General features: G+C 49.5%; 1 protein-coding gene across 1 annotated transcript; it reads right to left on the bottom strand.

Moving 5' to 3' along the window:
* Positions 1 to 862: 862 nt before the first annotated feature.
* Positions 863 to 1,798, bottom strand: LOC139600889 (olfactory receptor 14J1-like). Its single transcript, XM_071449462.1, is given in 3 exon segments — positions 863 to 1,374; positions 1,377 to 1,519; positions 1,521 to 1,798. Coding segments are annotated over 3 exon segments (933 nt in total).
* Between the last annotated feature and the right edge of the window lie 17,772 nt (positions 1,799 to 19,570).

The following is a 19,570-nucleotide window of genomic DNA, read 5'->3' on the forward strand; positions in this document are numbered from 1 at the left end:
GTGTCCCTCCATGCAGGGACAAACAACCTCCTGCAGGTGGGGGGAGATGCCAGTGCTGGGAATGGTGTTTGCAGGGACTGGTATGGGACAATTACCCTGGGGCACCTTCCCAGGCTGTCCCTAGAACAAAGACACAGCCCAGACCCTGCTCTGCTGCTCCCTCAGGTCCGTCCCAGGAGCTCTGGCTGTGCCAGGACACTGCTGTGAGCCCCCTCTGCACACTCCCCCCCTGCCCCAGGCACTGGGCTTTGCTTTGTCAGGGCATTCCTGAAGCACATTCCTGCCAGCCGCTCTGGAGGGAGAGCAAAGCCTTCCTGCCCTGTGCTCAGGAGATGCCCTTTGCTGATGGAACTGCTGGGGTGGAGCCCAGCAGTGTCCCAGCAGTGCCTATGGCCTGTCTCTGCCTGTAGTCACAGCATGGTCATGCATAGGACAGTGACCAAGCTGCCAGAGCACTCTGGCCTTAAACCCACAGAAGGGCTGAGAAGGAGAGAGTGGAGTTGGGAAGAGCAGCTGTGGTAAAAACCAGGGTCATTGTCCCTGGCTGTGCTGCTGTGCTGGGAGTCTCTTCCCTTCACCTCTCCACACAGTTGCTGCCCCTGCAAAGACAGAGAAGGGCTGAAGAAGAATCCTGGACACACAGGTTAGGGCAGGCACTTTTTAATTTAAATGCACAGGGAACAAGCCTCCTAAAAGTCTTTGTATTTCAAAAGAAAGGTAGATATCCATGTAGAAATGCAAAGAGTAATACTACAGTATTTTGTAAGAAACATTAAAAAAGTAGAAAAAGTTACAATAGAAAAAAATGGACAAATAGTGGGGGAAAGGCTGAGGTTGTAAAGAGTTACATTCTGAAGGCTTTCTAGCAGAAAAGAGAGTTTATTGCTTCTGAAGATACATTCATCAGTTTTTCCAGGGCATCCTTGAGCTCCTGGTTCCTCAGGCTGTAAATGAGGGGCTTCAATGCTGGAGGCACTGCTGAGTACAGAATTGACACCACCAGATCCAGGGATGGGAAGGAGTTGGACTGGGGCTTCAGGTAGGCAAATGCTGCAGTGCTGAGGAACAGGGAAACAATGGCCAGGTGAGGGAGGCATGTGAAAAAGGCTTTTTGCTGTCCCTGCTCAGCAGGGATCCTCAGCACTGCCCTGAAGATCGGCACATAGGAGAAAACAATGAAAACAAAACACCCAAAAGATAAACAGACACCAACCACAGAAATTCTGTTTTTTCTGTGGTAGGAGTGTGAGCAGGAGAACTTGAAGATCTGTGGGATTTCACAGAAGAACTGGCCCAGGACATTGCCTTGGCACAGGGGCAGAGAAAATGTATTGGCTGTGTGCAGCAAAGCAGCAAGGAAGCCACTGGCCCACCAGCTGCTGCCATGTGGGCACAAGCTCTGCTGCCCAGGAAGGTTCTGTAGTGCAGGGGTTTGCAGATGGACACGTACCAGTCGTAGCACATGACAGCGAGGAGGTAATACTCTGCTGAAATGAAAAATACAAACAGAAATACTTGTGTAGGAGATGTGCCTGGTGTCCCAGAGGGAGTTGTGCATGGCTTTGGGGACAGTGGTGCAGATAGAGCCCAGGTTGCTGAGGGCCAGGTTGAGCAGGAAGAAGAACATGGGCGTGTGCAGGTGGTGGCCACAGGCAACGGCGCAGATGATGAGGCCGTTGCCCAGGAGGGCAGCCAGGGAGATGCTCAGGAAAAGGCAAAAGTGCAGGAGCTGCAGCTGCTGAGTGTCTGCCAGTGCCAGGAGGAGGAACTGGGTCATGGAATTGCTGCGTCTGGACATTTCTTCTCTCTGGATGTCGTTGACTGTTGAAAGAAGACATTGACAAGCAGGGACAGATTTCCTTGAATCAATACGATGCTATTTTCTTACACATTCACTGAAAATTACTTCTCTTTCTTTGGGGCAATTTCACTTCACTTTTCTTTTATTTTTGAGTTTGGTTTGTGCTGCTGAGTTACTGCCACATCTTCAGCATTGCTCTCAGCCTAGACACTGGGGAGCCAAGAGGGAAAAACAGGGCTCCCTGTGACCCAGTGCAGTCAGGCCTGCTGGTCCCACACAGGTGCCCTTTGTTCATTACACCTCCCTCTGTTTCAGAGTGATCACACTTAAAATGTGCTTGAAAATGCACATTTTTGAAGACTCCAGTTTAAAAATAATTTTCTCCAAACCCTTCTCTCTTTTGCTATGCAGCTGAATAGGGAGGGTTACCAAGGACTGGTCTGGCTCTCTGCTGCCTGGAGGTCTTCCTATTGGGAGCTGTTCCTCTGTATCTATGGCTTTTCTCTGCCAGTGCTCCCAGAGCCCAGCCCTGGCAGCTTGGCTCTGCCCTGCAGACCCCTCCCAGCACAGGGCACTGCCCAGGGCCATCTCCCTGGCAGCAGGGACTTAAGGGTAGATCAGACCAACAGAGATGCTACAAGCCAAGGTGCTGCTGGTGCTGTCTGTAGGTAGAGGAGTGTGAGGAGGCACTTTCTGAGGGAGATCTGAGGCAGATCTGCTGATCCCCAGGGTGACAGTACAGGAGTCTCAGTGACACAGACAAATCTGACAGCCCCTTTCCCTTCCCTTTAGGAGAAACCTGAGAGCAGCCCTGGCCATGCAGCACCATCTCCACATCAGGAGGAATCTGCCCTGATGGGGCTCACTCCTTCCACCTCCAACTTCTCCCCACAGTCCATTGGGAGCTCCCAGGCAGGCTGAGAGCCTGCCTGGTAGGTAGCAGATCCCTACCTGAGAGCCTCCCTGGTAGGTAGCAGATCCCGTGGCCTGGCAAAGAGCCCTCAGGGCTGCAGGACCTGCTCTGCAGGACAGCCTTGGGCAGCCCTGGCTGCACCCTCACCTCCACCCCCTGAAGCTGTCCCTGGCAGCAGGAGCTGTCCTGCCCTATCCCTCTGACAGTGCCCAGGGCAGCCCCGCTCTGCAGCACATCCTTCCCCAAACCAGAAATGGCAGGAGAGCCATCCTTACAGTCATGTCAGTCTTGCCATGGGTCAGCTTTAGAAGATCCCTGCAGCCAGACACTTACTGTGTCAGAAGCTGTGAAGATTTCTCCATGAATAATCTCAGAATTGTCTTTCCAGTTACTTTAAGCCTCTCTCTGCTTCACTCCTCTCAGGTACCTGCAGGCAGTGTCCTTATCCCAGCTGGGCTGGGAGAAAAGATGCTCATCAGGGAAAATTTCTTTTTGAAACTCTTCTTGGTTGCCGAGAGCCCCTTCTGTGCCAGGAGCCCGGCCAGCTCAGCAGCACAGACACAGCACCAGGACTTTAATGACCCTCTCTGGGATTTAGCATTATTTACAATGGTCTTAGTCCCTGAGAGTGTTTAAAAAACTTCAAGAACTCAAAGTGAGATTGGAACGCTAAAGTTTCTCAAAGTTTTAATGGGTCCCACTGAGGGACACGACTGAGAGAGATTTCCCCAGTTGAAGCAGAACACTAGAGGCAGTGATGACAGGTGGGGACAAACAAGGGAAAGGTATCTCTGATGCTGAGCAAACCTGGATGTGTTTCATTAATCCAACGGCCCAGGCTTCAGCCCCAGGCCATGGGAAGGCAGATCCTCTTCTTGCTTGGGGCTCTAACCGGGGCACTGGGATGTGGGGATGTGCAATGCCAAGGGCAGGACCATGGGGTGGCCCCTGCCAGGCTGCTGAACACGGACAAGGAGCCAATGAGGCCCCAGGGCTGCAAGGGTCACTTGTCTCCTGCTCCTGGCTCAGGCCCAGGGCCAGCAGCCATGGCCAAAGTGCTGCCCAAGTTGGCTCTGTCAGGGCCTTGCAGCTGCTGCCCATCCCTGTGCCCTGTGCAGCCCAGGCTGTCCTACGGTGTCCCTTGCCCTGCGCCTCTGTCCCTGCAGACTGTTGTCATCCCCTGGCTGCCCCACCTTGCTGACCCCTTCCTTTGCTGACAGCTCTGCATCCTGTCTGGCTCTGCCTTTGGGCTGCTCCAGGCCCCTTCTGAGGAATGTGTTGCTCCACATCACTGCCCTGGGAGAGAAATTCCCTTCTCCTTGTGTCTAGTCTGGACCTCCCCCAGCTCCACTTGGCATTAATCATTTCTTTCTCTGGCTGTTCTCTACTATATCAAAGGGATCCACCATCTCTGAAACCACCCTTCAAGTACTCCCAGGACTCTCTTCTGCTGTCCTCAGTCTCCACTTCACTGAGCACAGAGCTCCTTTGTCCCTATATAGGGGTCATGTGCTTGAGGCCTCAAAACCTCACCTTGGGAGATCTCTGGGCCATCTCCAAGGTGTTGGCAGATGAAAACATTGTGCTCATAGTTTAAGAAAATCACCAGAGGCCAAGGCAGACAGACCTGTCTGTCCTGGATACTGTTGTCTGGGAGTTATCCTTGGATAGATGGAATTTGGGAGGTCAAATTCCAAATTTGGCTATGGATGCCTTTAAAAGAATGGAAGTTCTTTTCCATCTGAGGAAAAGCAGAGCCCCAGTGATTCAGAGGCACATAAGCAACAGCCACTGGAGGTGAAGGCCTGGCAGACTGGTCTGTCCTGACGGCTTTTACCTGGGAGCAACACTTGGAGAGACAATTTGGGAGGTAAATCCTAATTTTGTCCAAGGATCCATGGACAAGACCAGGAGTTCTTTTTCATGGGAAGGCAAACATGTAGCCTCAGTGTCACAGACATCTTTTCATGAAAAATCCTTTCCTTAGGATTTTTCCTCCTGAGAAGCTGAGAGGCCTCAGGAACAAAATTTAAACAATGGTTATCTGCTGCTGTGGAATGCAGCAGGTGGATCTGTGATTGGCTCATGTTGGTTTGTTTGTAGTTAATGGCCAAACACAGTCAGCTGGCTCGGACTCTCTGTCCGAGAGAGAAGCTTTGTTATCATTCTTTGCTTTCTATTCTTAGGTAGCCTTCTGAGATGAAACCTTTTCTTCTATTCTTTTAGTATAGTTTTAATGTAATAGATATCATAAAATAATAAATCAAGCCTTCTGAAACATGGAGTCAACATTCTCATCTCTTCCCTCATCCAAGAAACCCCTGTGAACACCGTCACACCTCAGTGCTTGGTGATAGATGAGAGACAGCCCTCAGAAGGCCAAGCCAGCCAGACTTGTCTCCCCTGGCAGCTTTTGGCTGGGAGTAATCCTTGGTTATATGGATTTCTGGGCACCAAATCCCAATTCTTGCCACAGCCCCTGGATGAGAAGGCCTGTTGTTTTTCATATGAAGGAAGGAACAGAGCCCTAGTGTTTCAGGGTTAGATGAGGGGTGGCCACCAGAGGCCACGGCCAGCCAGGCCTCTCTGTGCTGGCAGCTTTTGCCTGGGGGAAACCCTTGCATATAGGCATTTTTGTAGGGGGAGTACCAATTTTTACCATGTGCACCAGGAGGAGTATGACAGTTCTTTTCTATAGGAAGGAAAGCATAGAGCCCCAGTGCTCCAGAGGCTGATGAGCATCAGCCCTTGACATGCCAGGACCAGCCAGACCTTTCAGGTGGCCCCTAGGAGGCTAAGCCAGCCAGACCTGTTCCACATCCCCTTGGTTCCGTGAGGCCCTACAGTGTCGCACTGTTTTCCTTGCTTCTCAATTGTCACAATGACCTCTTGCTTCCAAGAGGCCCTGCAGGGTCACAATGGCCCTTTGGTTCTGTGGGGCCCCACAGTGTCACAATGGTCTCCAGGATTTCATGGGGCCTTGCAATGCCACAATGGTGTCTGTGGATCCACAGTGCCCCACAGGATCACAATGGCCCTTTGGCTCCATGAGGCCTTGTAATGGCCTCTTGGTTCCACAATGACCAACAATGGCCTCTTGGTTCCACAAAGCCCTGCTGCTTCACATTGGTCCTTTGGTACCATGCACCCCAACAGATCCCCTTGGTTCCACAAGGCCTCACAGTGTCCCAATGGTCCCTTGCATTCATGGTACCCTGCAGTGTCACAATAGTCCCTTTATTTCACAAGGCAACTAAGTGTCACAATGGTCTCCATGGTTCCACAAGGCCCCACAAGTGCCACAATTGCTCCTTCATTTCACAAGGCTAGTGTCACAGCGGTTTTCATAGGAAAGAAACCGCAGAGCTCCAGTGTTTCAGGGACTGATGAAAGGCAGCCACCAGAGGCCAAGGCCAGCCAGACCTGTCTGTCCTGGCAGGTTTGTCTGGGAGCAACCCTTGAATCTACGGAATTTTGAATGTTGAATCTCAATTTCAGCCATTTGTGCCTGGAGGAGAAGGATAGTTCTTTCCATAGAAAGGAAAGCACAGAGCCCCAGTGTTTGGAAGGAAGGTGAGAGCTGGCCCTCAGGAGGCCAAGGTCAGCCAGACCTGTCTGTAATGGCAGCTTTCACCCAGGAGCAATCATTGGGTAAAGGGCTTTTGAATGTGGAATTCCAATTTTGGCCATGGGCACCTGGAGAAGAAGGATGGTTCTTTTCCACTGGAAGGAAAGAATAGAGGCCCAGTATTTCAGGGGCAGATGAGCAGTAGCTACCAGAGGCCAAGACCAGCCAGACACATCTGTCCTGGTAACTTTTGCCTGGAAGAAATCCTTGGTTATATGGAATTTTGGAGGCAGAATCCCAATTTCAGCCATGAGCACCTGGAGAAGGATGGTTCTTTCATATAGGAAGGAAAACATGGAGCCCCAATGTCTCAGAGCAGGTTAGAAGTGATCACCAGAGGCCAATGCCTGTTAGATCTATTTGTCCTGGCAGCTTTTGTCTGGAGAAAACCCTTGCATATACGGAATTTTGGAGAAGTACCAATTTTGGCCACGGGTACCTGGGCAGGAGGGACGGCTCTTTTCCATAGGAAGGAAAGCACTGAGCACCAGTTTTTGAAGGCAGGTGAGACCCAGCTCTCAGAAAGCCAAGGGCAGCCAGGCTTGTTGGTACTGGCGGCTTTTGTCAGGGAGCAATCTTTGGATATAGGGAATTTTGGAGGCAGAATCCGGTTTCATCCATGGATGCTTGAATGAGAAGGGCAGTTCTTTTCCATTTGAAGGAAAGCCCAGAGCCCCATTGTTTCAGGGGCACATGAGAAGAAACCCTTGAAATGCCAAGGGCAGTTGGACCAGTCAGGTCAAACCAACCAGACCTGTTACCTGTTCCCTTGAATCCACGGAGCCCAGCAGTGTCACAGGGGTCTCCTTGGTACCACAGTATCAGAATGGACCCTTGGTTCCATAGGGACTCACAATGTCAGAAGAGTCTCCTTGCTTCCATGAGTTCCTGCAGAGCCCCTTCAACAAGGCCTCAAACTGTCATAATGGCCTCCAGGATTCCAACAGGCCTCGCAATGGAGACTACTACCTGTAGTGTCAGAATAGTCTCCATGATTCCATAAGGCCATGCAGTGTCAAAATAGACCACTGATTCCATGAGACCCCACAGTGTCACAATGGCCCCTTGGTTCCACTGAGCCCCATGGTGTTACTAGGTTCCCTTTGGTTCCAAAATGCCCTGAAATGCCACAATGGCCCTTTGGTTTCACAAAGCCTCGAACTGTAAAATGGCCTCCATTGTTTCATGAGGCCATGCTGTGTCACAATGGATCCTCAGCTCCATGATGCCCCATAGGGTAACAATGGTCTCCTTGGTTCTGCAGTGTAAGAATGCCCCCTTGGTCCCTTGGAATGTCACAGTGTCACTATTATGCCCTTGGTTCTATGAGGCCCTGCAGTGGCACAACAGTCCTTTGGTTCCACAAGGCCTCAGTCTCCATGGTTCCATGAAGCCCTGCTGTGTCACAATGGCCTCCATGGTTCCATGATGTCCTGTAGTGTAACAAAGGTCTCCTTGGTCGCATGGTGTCAGAATGGCCCCTTTGTCCCACAGAGTCCCACACTGTCAATGTGGTCCCCTTGACTCCATGAGGCCTTGCCATGCTACAATGGCCCCAACGGCTACAATGGTCTCCAGTGTAGTAAACCCCATAGATTTAGGAAAAGCACCATGGAGGATATGAACAACAGGAATGCTGAAACAGCAAAAGAAAATTCCTGTTTTCCTGTCCTCCACCCTTAACCTATCTCTGTAACCCTATAAGGCAATGTCATGTTAACCCCTTACCCATTGGTCAAGCTTGGATCCTTTCCAACCCTATAAAAGAAGCATACTGTACCCCATTAGGGGAGAAAGAAGAAGAGCAGAGACCCTTCACGGACCTCCCCAAATAAAGCCATCTTCGTGGAACAGCCTGCGCCTTCTCCTTCTCCTCTCTCTCCGTCTGCTGCGGCCTCCAGCCCAGGGCACCACTACCTAGCAAGCAGAGCTGAAATCCTAAGAGTTTGCAATCACTATAGAGCTGATAATCACCATGCTTGCTAGATGGTAGCCCCACAGTGTTGGCATGAGCGAGCTAGCTTCGGGCACCCAGTCCCTACCCAGGGACTGAGCTCCTGAGCCCTATTGCTCTGCTTTATAATAACGCCATTGTGAGGTTATTACTCCAGTGATAAGAGACCTTATCACTCTCTATAGCTACCTGAAAGGAGGTTGTAGTCAGGTGGGGGTTGGTCTCTTCTCCCAGGCAGCCGCGAACAGAACTAGAGGACACAGTCTTAAGCTGCACCAGGGGGAGTTTAGGTTAGACTTCAGGAAAAAATGCTTCACCCAAAGAGTGATTGGGCACTGAAATGTTCTGCCCAGGGAGGTGGTGGAGTCACCGTCCCAGGCGGCATATAAAAAAAGACTGGACATGCCATTCAGTGTCATGGTTTAGTTGATGAGGTGATGTTAGGTCATAGGTTGGACTTGATGATCTCAAAGGTCTTTTCCAACCTCATTAATTCGGTGATTCTGTGTCATAATAGTTTCTGTTGTTCCATGAGGTCCCACAATGTCACAATGATCTCCTTGGATTTTCAGTGTCACAATGGCCTCTTGGCTCCATGTGGCCCCACTGTGTCTCAGTGGAATGTGGTTCCATCAGGCTGCACAGTGTCACAATGGTCCCTTGGTCGCCTCAGGCCTTGCTGGTCCACAATGGACTTCTGGTTCTATGAAGTTTCATACTGTCAAAACAGTCCCTTTGGTTCTGCAGTGTCACCATGGACCCTTTGTTTCATGAGGCTCCATTGCATAACATGGTCACATTGATTCCATGAGGTTCTGCCATGTAACAATGGACTCCTTGGTTCCAGGAAGTTCCATAGTGTCACCATGGTCTCCTTGGATCTGCAGTATAACAATAGACCATTGGTTGTGTCACAATGGTCTCCTTGGCTTCATGAGGCCCCGCAGTCTCGCAATGGTCCTTTGATTCCATGAGGTTCCACAGTTTCACCATGGTCTCCTTGGATCCACATTGTCACAATGGACCCCTCCTTCCATGAGGCTCCATTGTGACACAATGGTCTCTTTGGTTCCACGAGGCCTTGCTGTGTCACAACGGACCCTTAGTTCCATGAAGCCATTCTGCATCACAATGTACTTTTGGTTCCATGAGCTATCTCAGTGTCACAACGGTCTCCTTGGATCTGCAGTGTCACAATGGCCCCATGGCTGCATGTAGCCCCACTATGTCACAATGGCTCATGGTTCCATGATGCTCCATTGTGTCACAATGATGTCCCTGGTTCCATGAGGTTCTGCTGCATCACAATGGAGCCTTTGTCCATGAGGTTCCACAGTGTCACAGTTGACTTCTTTGTTCCATGAGGCCCCACTGCAAGTAAATCTCCGAATTATCAGAATGAGACTCCTTAACACTAATTCTGTGTTAAAGAGCACATAATTTATTCAGGCCTGAGGTCCAACAGGGGGTAACTCCTACCCTTATGTGGGCACGTGATTCTACAAATGATGCTGAGGCAACAAGATAATGTTGTCCCATCATCTTTCGGTTCAGCCCCCCCTCCTCCCTCCTTCCTTTTGATGCCTAGGCAACGAGATAATGCTTGAGCTATGCAAAAAGCTATGCTAAAGAAGTAGTTATTTGTTAACAGGGTATGTGAATGAAGCCTCTTTAGAAATCAGCAAATTTAGCAGAACAAACTATTTGAGCAGATAATCTTATTGAGCATGTACAGAAAATAGAGGTGAAAAGTTCAAGCCCGAGGAAGATTTATGAACCCTCATCAAAACGACCACCAGGAAGCAGACAACCATCTTGTGCAGAAACCATGCATGTGCTTACATAATCGTGTAATCAGAAAATATGTTACAATATGAAGGTTAGGAGATGTGCACATTAAGTAAAAAAGCTAATACTGTTCTGTGACATGGTCTTCCTATGCTTGAGACATAACATAAGACAGACTCACTTGTGTTTCCTCAGACAAACAGCCTCATTTATTGTCTCCAACACCCTTTTATATTCAAAACTCCTGGTGCTTCACGGACATTGGTCTAAACTCTATGCCCCACAGACTCCTAACCAGTCAAATGCTTGTATTTTAGGAGAGTTCCCATTGGCTGTGAGCTTCTGTCAGTCAGCCCAGAGGCTGGTTCATGGAGCTGAGCTGGGCTGCTTATTATAACTTGATTAATGCTAATGCTACATCTCACCCTGTTTCTTTACTAAAAATTGTGATCTGTTCTCTGTCATCTATTTGTAGGAGTCCCTAGCAAACAGGGTGACAGAAACAGCAGGGTTTTAATTTTTGTGACTTACATATTAGTGAAGGTGCAGTATACTGGTTTAGAGTCCATAGGTAAGAATTTCTTAATGTTTAGGTAACAAATTATAGCTTATTTTAACAACAACAAGAAGCCACTTAACTCCTAAAACTGTTGAAGAAAGTCTAACTACTAGAGAAAACAATTTGTAAACAGAAAACAGTCAGTAAACATGAAAAATAGTTTGTAAACAAGGCTGTAAGTTATACCTTAATTCTGAACTGAAATTAGAAAACCTAGAAACATTCAACTTTGGTACAAGCTTAACAAATAAGGCAATTACTAAATGAGCAGAGTCCTTATATGAACTGTTATTTCCAGAGTCCCAGATTTCTATGAGGTAGTTACTTATTGCTATGGTTACATGGCTTTGTAATGTCCGTTGGTTTTGGTAGCTGAATATCATAGGGTTATTTACTATTATATTATTTACCTAAGACTCAAAGAAGGGGATGTACCCTCACCCCAACCCCCTTCCCCCCCCCTTTTTTTAAACAAACCTTTATTAATATCTAATTCAAGAAGAATTTTAACAAGAATAATAGTGCAACCCATTTATCACTTAAAGAAAAGCCCAACACCCAGAATAGATGAATTTTAACTTTTAAAATTATGAAAAGTGGTAGAAATTCAGTTAAAGAACTTTGTAACTGAAATTTGCCTATGATAAATTGATTTTGTTATGAGTATCATAGCGGATATCCCCTGGATCTTACCCACCCTTCTTGAAACAGTGCAATAATAATTACTAGGAGTATTAAAAAGATACATAACACATAATAATAATTACTTGGAGTATTAAAAAGATACATAATAACACACTAAATTTTTCCTCTATGAACAGCAATAATTGTCTGAGACAGAAATGCAACACTTTACTAACTATAGGGTTATTGATTTTGGTCCTAACAATCCCAAAAATCCACAATGAATATTGTACTATGAGCTCCAAGGCATATCTCACAAACAGTTGCACATTTTTGTAAGTTTTGTATGGTAACCCCTCAGTTCTTCCATTAGGTTTTGGAACATGACAACTCTGATTTATCAGGGGTTAAAGTGGTTGTGAGGCTCTTGAGAGGTGGAAACTTTGTGTCTATTTTGTTCATCATCCATTTGTAGAGAAAAGCTGGCTTTCCCTCACCGGGCTGGATGAAAGAGTGTGTTGGTTTTAGTTGCTTTGAGACGGTTATCCCATATGTCCGACCCATTTCTGCGGGCAGACTCGACTGTTTCTGCTCCCACAGCTCCAAATCTTTGCACGCGTTTTTCCACTGCTTTTAGGTTGGCAACGTCCTCGCAAAGGTTTTTCCCATGCGCTACTTCCGGGTTCTACGTTTGCAGTCCTTAGTGGTGACGTCATCAGACCCGCCCATGGAGGCAGGACTGGGGTAGGACTTCGCCTGCTGGAGGCACGGCTGTGTTCTCTGGGGTTCGGCTTGGGTGCGGGCCCCCGCCCCCTGACGCAGGCTGGATGGGGGGTGCAGGCAGCCCCAGCGAGGATGGTGGGGGGGCGGTCCCGGTGACCGGATGATATTTCAGGGCTGTTGGGGCTGCACAGCCCGCTGGAACCATGGTGATCGTCATCCCGCCGCCTTCCTGAGCATTGCCAGCAGTCACGGCGCAGACAGGCTCGGGATGATCTCTGCTTCTTGGGATTTCCCCACCCCCCAGGGTCATGCCGTGTTCTACAGTCACGGGGAGGGTGCCCCGCCGGCAGCACGTCCCAGTGTGGGCTGGCCTTGCACGTCTACTCGGTGGGAGATACCCTCTCAGGCTGAGTCATGGTCACAGGCTGCGTCCCTGCGGCGGCGGCGAAGTCTGAGCCCCTGCAGCAGCTCTGGGGGTCGGGAAATATTTTCGAGGGACTGGTGTGGGACGCCCCAGCTCCACATGGCACTTTAGCCTGGGCCTATCCCCGCTGCTGCTCGGGACGCCCTCTCCATCTCTCTGCGCGGCGGTGCCCATCTGTGTGCAGGGGGGCTGCGGAGGACGGTTCTCCCAGGAGCAATGCCGATGTGGGGGGGTTATTCAGTGCAGCCCGGCATGTGAGGCAGCATGGCCGGCCGTTGTATTACGCCACGTGCTCTTCGGGCTTTGAAAGGTCCGCATTCCCCCTGAAAACTCCTCCGGTGTGTTTTCTTCTCCATATTTTTCAATATTTATTAGTCTTATTAAATCTAAAACCTGCCTCCATGGTTTTATAACTATTACTGCGTTTTCATCACCTTTGGATGCTCCTTGCAGGATAATTATACCCGTATGTTACCAGATATTAGAGTCAAAAGCAGTCTTTTTAGTTAATTTAAGTCTGTAGCATTCCAACCAGTTAATTAGTGCACAATCTATATCCCATGCCACAAAGGAAGCCTTCCATACCTTTAAGATGGGATTTTCCTGCTTAAAGATAAGGTTTCCCATATCTCCCATGGGGTTTTTCTCCTATTTTCAACTTCTCCAGTTTCCTTTCTACACAACCCTTTGACTGTGATTTTACACAACCTTTGTTGCAAAATTAGCACCTGCAGCCTTTGCTGCCTAATTTTGAGCTCTTTCCAGCCTCTTTCAGCTTTTCGCTCTGTCTCTCTTCGCAATTCCACGGGGTCCTTGGACTGTTAAATCCTCACATTGTGGCACCACCTGTGACATGGTCTTCCTATGCTTGAGACATAACATAAGACAGACTCACTTGTGTTTCCTCAGACAAACAGCCTCATTTATTGTCTCCAACACCCTTTTATAGACTATTCAAAACTCCTGGTGCTTCAAAACTCACGGTCATTGGTCTAAACTCTATGCCCCACAGACTCCTAACCAGTCAAATGCTTGTATTTTAGGAGAGTTCCCATTGGCTGTGAGCTTCTGTCAGTCAGCCCAGAGGCTGGTTCATGGAGCTGCTTATTATAATATATATTATAGATATATAACATGGAGCTGTTTAATATAATTTGATTAATGCTAACTCTACACTGTGTGAAGAATGGCTGAGTGAGCTTGTGGTGGAGCTATCCCTCTCACTCCTGGCGCTGAATAAACTAATACCTGCTTTATAGGCCTTATACTATGGACTACTGTTTTCTTGCCTACTTTTCAGGCATCACTGGTGACAGCCCTGGCCCCTTTTCCCTGCGAGAGGTTATGGGGTTGATCTTGTGTAACATCCTTTGGTAGAGGCTGTAGCTCCAGGTGGACTGGGGGGATACTGGGGGACAGAGACAGGGAATGTGAGAAGGGCTTCAGCTGCAGTTCCCACCTCATCCGTCACTAGCAGATCCATACTGGGGAAAGGTCCTGTGAGTGTCCTCAGTGTGGGAAGAGGTTTTGGAGCAGCTCCCATCTCCTCCTGCAGCAGAGGATTCATATATAGGAGAAGTCTTTCCGCTGCCCTGACTGTGGGAAGGGCTTCAAGCACAACTCCCAAGTCATCACCCACTGGCGCATCCACACCACGGAGAGGCCCTATGAGTGTGAAGAAGGTAGGATGAGCTTCAGCTGGAGATCCAACCTGATCCACCACCAGAGGATCCACACCAGGGAACAGGCCTACAAGTATCCCCGGTGTGGGAATAGCTTCTCCAGGAGTTCTCACTTGACCAGACACCAACGGATCCACTGGTAAGGGAAGCCCTGCAAGTTCCCTGACTGTGGGAATAGCTTCATGGACTGCTGCAACTTCATTCCCCATAGGAGGACCCATGTTGGTCAGAGCCCTGGTGAGCCACATTCCCTGTCGGGAAGATACCTGTCTGGTTATCCTTTTGGTTTGGCCCTAATTTTCTTCTGATTTATCTTCATTCCTTAAAAACACCTGAAACAGGACTAAAAATAATTCATCAAAGCAGTCTAACGTCCCACCATTTCACAGGTATTTGAGGGGGAATTTAGGGGTTTGGGACCTATTCTGGAGGATTTGTGGGTTCTTGGGGGATTTCAGGTGGTGGTCTTCATCTCTTTGCATTCCAAAAGCCAAGATGGCTTGATCTGTCACCTAAAAACTACTCAATCCCACTGAAAACAACTCAATCTTACCCCAAAAGGGCTCAATCCCACCTCAAAATGCCTTGTTCCCACCTCAAAAAATCTCAGTCCCCTCCCAAAATTACTCAATTCCATAGCCACCTGGGTGAGAGGGGGTTGGAAGGAGATTGGGAGAAGTGGTATCCAAATTTGAGGATGTGGAATCAGGATTGTGTGGGTCTGGGTGGGTGGGATGTATTTTGATAGTATAGAAAACTTTCAGAATTATTGATTTCTGTCCCAATAATTTTCTATCACTTACAGTTTGTTTTTCAGAGTGCCACCTTCTCAGATGATTTTGTTTGTGTCCTCCTTTCTTTCCTGCCTTTCTTTGCCACTCTGTTTCTCTCACAGAGTCTTTCTTGACCCAGGGCAGCTCCTACCAAACACCCTCCCCTGATTTAATTCCTAATCCATGCTAAAAACACCATGGGTGGAGTTATGAAGGCTGGCAGTGAAATGTCATTGTAAGATCTTGCTCCACTTGGCTTTTGGCTCCTTCTTAAGAGCTTTGCCTTCAAGGGCAGGAACATCTTTTCCTTGCTGGGAATTGGAATTCCAGACTCTGCGGGAGTGTGTCACAGATCCCAGAGGGTTATTCCCAAGGCTCCCAGGGAATCAACTGTGGTCCTGCCGTGCCTCCCAAGGAAGCTGTGCAGGGGCCAGGGACAAGGTCCACCAGCTCTGTTGGTTCTGCGGTGCCTCAATGGCCCCTGGTTCCATGACTTTCTATACTTGGTTCCTTGGTTCCAACGATGCCCTGCTGTGTCACCATGGATATTTAGTGTCATGAAGTTCTTCAGTGTCACAATAGCCTATCTCGCTCCATGAGCTTCCACAGTGTCAAAATGGACTCCTTGGATGGGCAGTGTCACAATGGACCATTGGCTTCATGCAGACCCACTGTGTCACAATGGACTTCTGAGCTCCATGAGGTTCCAGTGGTGTCGCCATGGTCTCCTTGGATCCACAGTGTCACAATGGACCACTGAATCCACATGGCCCTGATGTGTTACAAATGGCCCCTTGGTTCCATGGAACCCCAGTATCACAACTGACTCCTTGCTTCCACGTGACCCTCAGTGCCAAAATGGCCTCTTCATTCCATGAGGAACACAAAAGTTTTGTAGAAACATTGAGCAACACCTGCTTAACACACCTGGGAACATCTGTTTGCATTCAAAAGAGAGGTTAAAGGTGAGGATGGCACCAGCAGCTCCCATCTGCAACAGAGATCCAGGGAAAAGGACAGGGACAGAGAATTCAGCTGAAAGACTCAGAGAATTCTGCTTACAGAGATCATTTCTGGTCACACTGTTGCTTGTAGAGAGATGACATCATTCCAGGCACCTCGTACTGAGCATGTGGTTCCTGAGTGGGGTTTGTGGTTTAGGAAACTTGCTCAGGCTTTTCCATTCCTTCCTTACAAACAGGAAAACTTCTCCCAGGACTGTGTGCAGGCACAGCCCTGAGGAGAGCAGTGGGCTGGGACACAGAACTGCAGAGCTCCCCACAGGGATGTCAGTCCCAGGTGGACAATGTCATGGTGAGGCTGGAGGTGAGGAGCAGGTTGTCCAAACAGGGTCAGCCCACAAGGGGCTCATTCTTCTACATGCCAAGACCTCTTCAGCATCAAGATCACCTGGGGAATGCTCCTATCCCCTCTTCTCTGAACTGGAAAGTAAAGAAATACTCACTTGATTAAAGAAAAAAGTAATGATGTGCAATTTGAAATCTTCCTCCTTACAAGAACTCCAAACTGATTCCAATCAGCTGCACAAGCCCTGGAGACTTGAAGACAATTGAAGGAAGACAAAGAGCCCCCAAGGGCTTTCTGTATTTTCATAAGCCCCGTGGTGGATTAGGGGCTGAGTCCAGGATCCTCAGGCACTGAGAGAAGGTTGAAGAAGCTGCTCAACGAGTCAGCAGCAAAACTCCAAGTCCTGTGGAGCATCAATGAGCCCCACTGAGGGCAAGGACTGCCAAAGCCTCCCCAGGGAGTGGTGAGAGCAGGTGCTTGAGGCCAGGGTTGCAGGGAGCCAAAGGCTCTGAGCAGGGAACTGCAATGCTGAGCCCTGGCTTGATTGGAGGAAGCAGAAAGGACAAGCCTTGAGCCCAGGCTTGGGACAGCGGGGCCTGTCCCTCATGAGTGGCTCGAGGCTGTTTGTGGGGCAGTGAAATGTGAGGGGCAAGAAGGACAAATGTCCAAAAACTGCAACCCCTGCCAGCCTCCTCAGAGAGGGGTGAGGAAGGACAAAAGTGCAGCCCCTCAAAAGAAAGTTCCTTCTGTGGGACCTCCAGAGGCACTGCCCGAGCTCAGGGGACAAAGGCCCTGGGTGCCTCTGGCCCTCCAGCCCTGCCCGCCCTGCCCAGCACATGGCCATCTGTCCTGCAGGCTGTGCCACCCTGTGCGTGCTGCTACTCTGCCCTGGTCAGCTGCCCACGCCCATCTTGCTGTCCCCCCCAGCATTTCTCACCCAGCATTTCTGTGCCCTCCCTGGGCTCCCTGCAGCCAGTGCTGATGGCTCCTGGCACACAGAGCCAGGGCTGGCTCCTGCCCAAGGGGCTTTGTAGCAGGGTGGTGGCTGGGATTGCTTCTGACCTCAGCAACTGCTCCTGGGATGGTTCCATGGAAACTGAGCATAGCAACTCTTCTGTGCATTGTCCCTGCTGAGGCTCAGACACTGTCGGGGCACATTCCCTGGCTGTAGGATTTGTGCCCAACCCAAGCACTGCACTTGTGTATCCAGCATTGCTTTCCAAGAAAAACAGGGGAAGGAAAACTGTGTGTAGCTCATGGTATTTTAGTGTGTCTAAAACGTGCTAAGTCATAGATCTTATAGGTGAGATCCATTTGTAATTAATGGGATGGAGAAGTAGTGTAACATGGAAAAGGGGAGCATATAAATAAATAGAGGAAAACATCTCAGTTTGTTTCTTTCCATTTTCATTTCACTTCTGGAAAGCTGTTTCAGTTTCCCAGTTTCTTCTCCACAGTCCTGTCTGCTCTTTTCAAGAACCTTTCCTGGAGAACAAAGTTGAGCTTCTGTCACAAGATGTGCCACCAACTGCAGCTCCTCTTGGCTTTCCACACTGTGAGTGCAGCACAACTTCTGCAGCAAAGCAGGACAAATGTTTGGATTACTTGACAACTTTTCCTTTCTTTTCCTTGTGGGCTGGGCAGTTGTGCTATTGGTGAAGTTTTCATTATAACTGTTCTAACACAAGAAAATAGGAGATGGTACCAGGACTTGCTGGGTAATGCAACCCTGACTGAATGCAGAGAAAGGATCTCCAGGATCTCCAGGACACTGGATCATCCTGGGCTGGGCTCAGGTTCTGTGATGGCCTCTGTACATTGATTCTATTTCAACAGCACCAGTGACAGGGCTGTGTTTGAGCACTCCGAATGTGGCTGGTGTGGCTTTAATTCCCTCGACTTAGTGCTCAGAGACTTGTGAGCATTTCAAGATCTGCTAATCATGATGCCTGTGACAAAAACACCAAGTTCACCATCACAAAAGCACAGTGGGTAGCATGGATTGAAAGAGGCAATTGCAGTTGTGCTGATAAAATTCAGGTGGCAACCAGAAGAAGGACAAGAGCAGCCATGATCTACTATTCTCAAGGCAAAGACAACAACAGCCTTCTGCTGTCACCTCCGGGTGAGTAAAACAGTGCTGAAAACAGTGCTGGAACCTGATCCTTTCTTTCTCTGAGGGCTGGGTCAGGGCAGCACAGGTGGGCCCTGAGGAGTCAGGGCTGTGTGTGGGCGCTTGTTGCTGTACTCCAGAATTCAGCTGGAAAAAGCCCCTGGGAGCCGAGGCAGAAGCAGGTGGGAAGGGGCTGGCGCTGCTGCTGCTCCTGGCCGGGAGCCCCGGCTGCGCCGGGCCGGCGCCCCCTGCGCTGCGGCTGCTGCTGCTGCCAGAGCCGGGCGGGACTACTCGGGGACAGGGAACGGACACGGGGGGACAGCAAAGGCCTGGTGGCTGCAGGGATGGTGGCGCTCAGGCCAGCGCCAGCACAGAGCTTCAGCCTGCAATTAATGCTGGGGAAAGGTTCCATTTCAGCCTTTCTTTACTTGTCGCTGTGAAATTAAAGAAGAACAAGCAGGGCCCAATTCCTCTCCCTTTGGGAGGAGCCCTGTGCCTGGGCTGCGAGGGGCTGTGAGGGGCCGTGAGGGGCTGTGAAGGGGCCATGAGGTGTTGTGAGGGGTGATCAGGGCCGTGAGGGGTCATGAGGGGCTGTAAGTGGCTCTGAGATGCTCTGAAGGCCATAAGGGGCTGTGAGTGGCCCTGAGCTGCTATGAAGGCCATGAGGGGCTGTGAGGGGCCCTGAGGTCCTGTGAAGGCCCTGACAGGCTGTGAGGGGCTGTGAGAGGCCATGAAGGGCCACGAGGGACTGTGGAAGTTGGGAGGGGCTATGAGAAGCCATGAGCTGAGGGACCATGACGGAGTGTGGGGGTTGTGAGGGAAAGTGAGGGGCCATGAGGGCTGTGATAAGCCATGAGGAGATGTGAGGGGAAATGAAGAGCCATGAAGGGCCATGAGAGATTCTATGGGGCCATGAGGCAGGCCTGGCAGGAGAGGGGTCCCACCATGTCCCCCGGGCAAGGCAGCCATGAGGGGCTGTGAGCGCAGATATAGTAGCAGAGCAGGCTTGGGACACCTCTGGGAGGGGATGAGATCCTTCTCCAGCTCCAAACCACACCAAACCCACCATTAACAGGATTTTCCATCTTCAGAATCCACTGGCAATTTGGAGTTGACTGTACAGTTTAATTCCGGTGGGAAAAGCAAGGGAATTTTCCTAATGAGTTACATCCAGCCATTGTTAATAATGTCTAAGATTTAAAAGTCTTAACAATGAAAAGTAATACTCATAAATAATAATAAGAAGAAACAACCCCCAAATTCCAACATGCAGCACCACA

This window comes from Agelaius tricolor, unplaced genomic scaffold (assembly GCF_023055355.1).
Source record: "Agelaius tricolor isolate 1412-34295 unplaced genomic scaffold, bAgeTri1.0.p SCAF_29, whole genome shotgun sequence".
NCBI lineage: Eukaryota > Metazoa > Chordata > Aves > Passeriformes > Icteridae > Agelaius > Agelaius tricolor.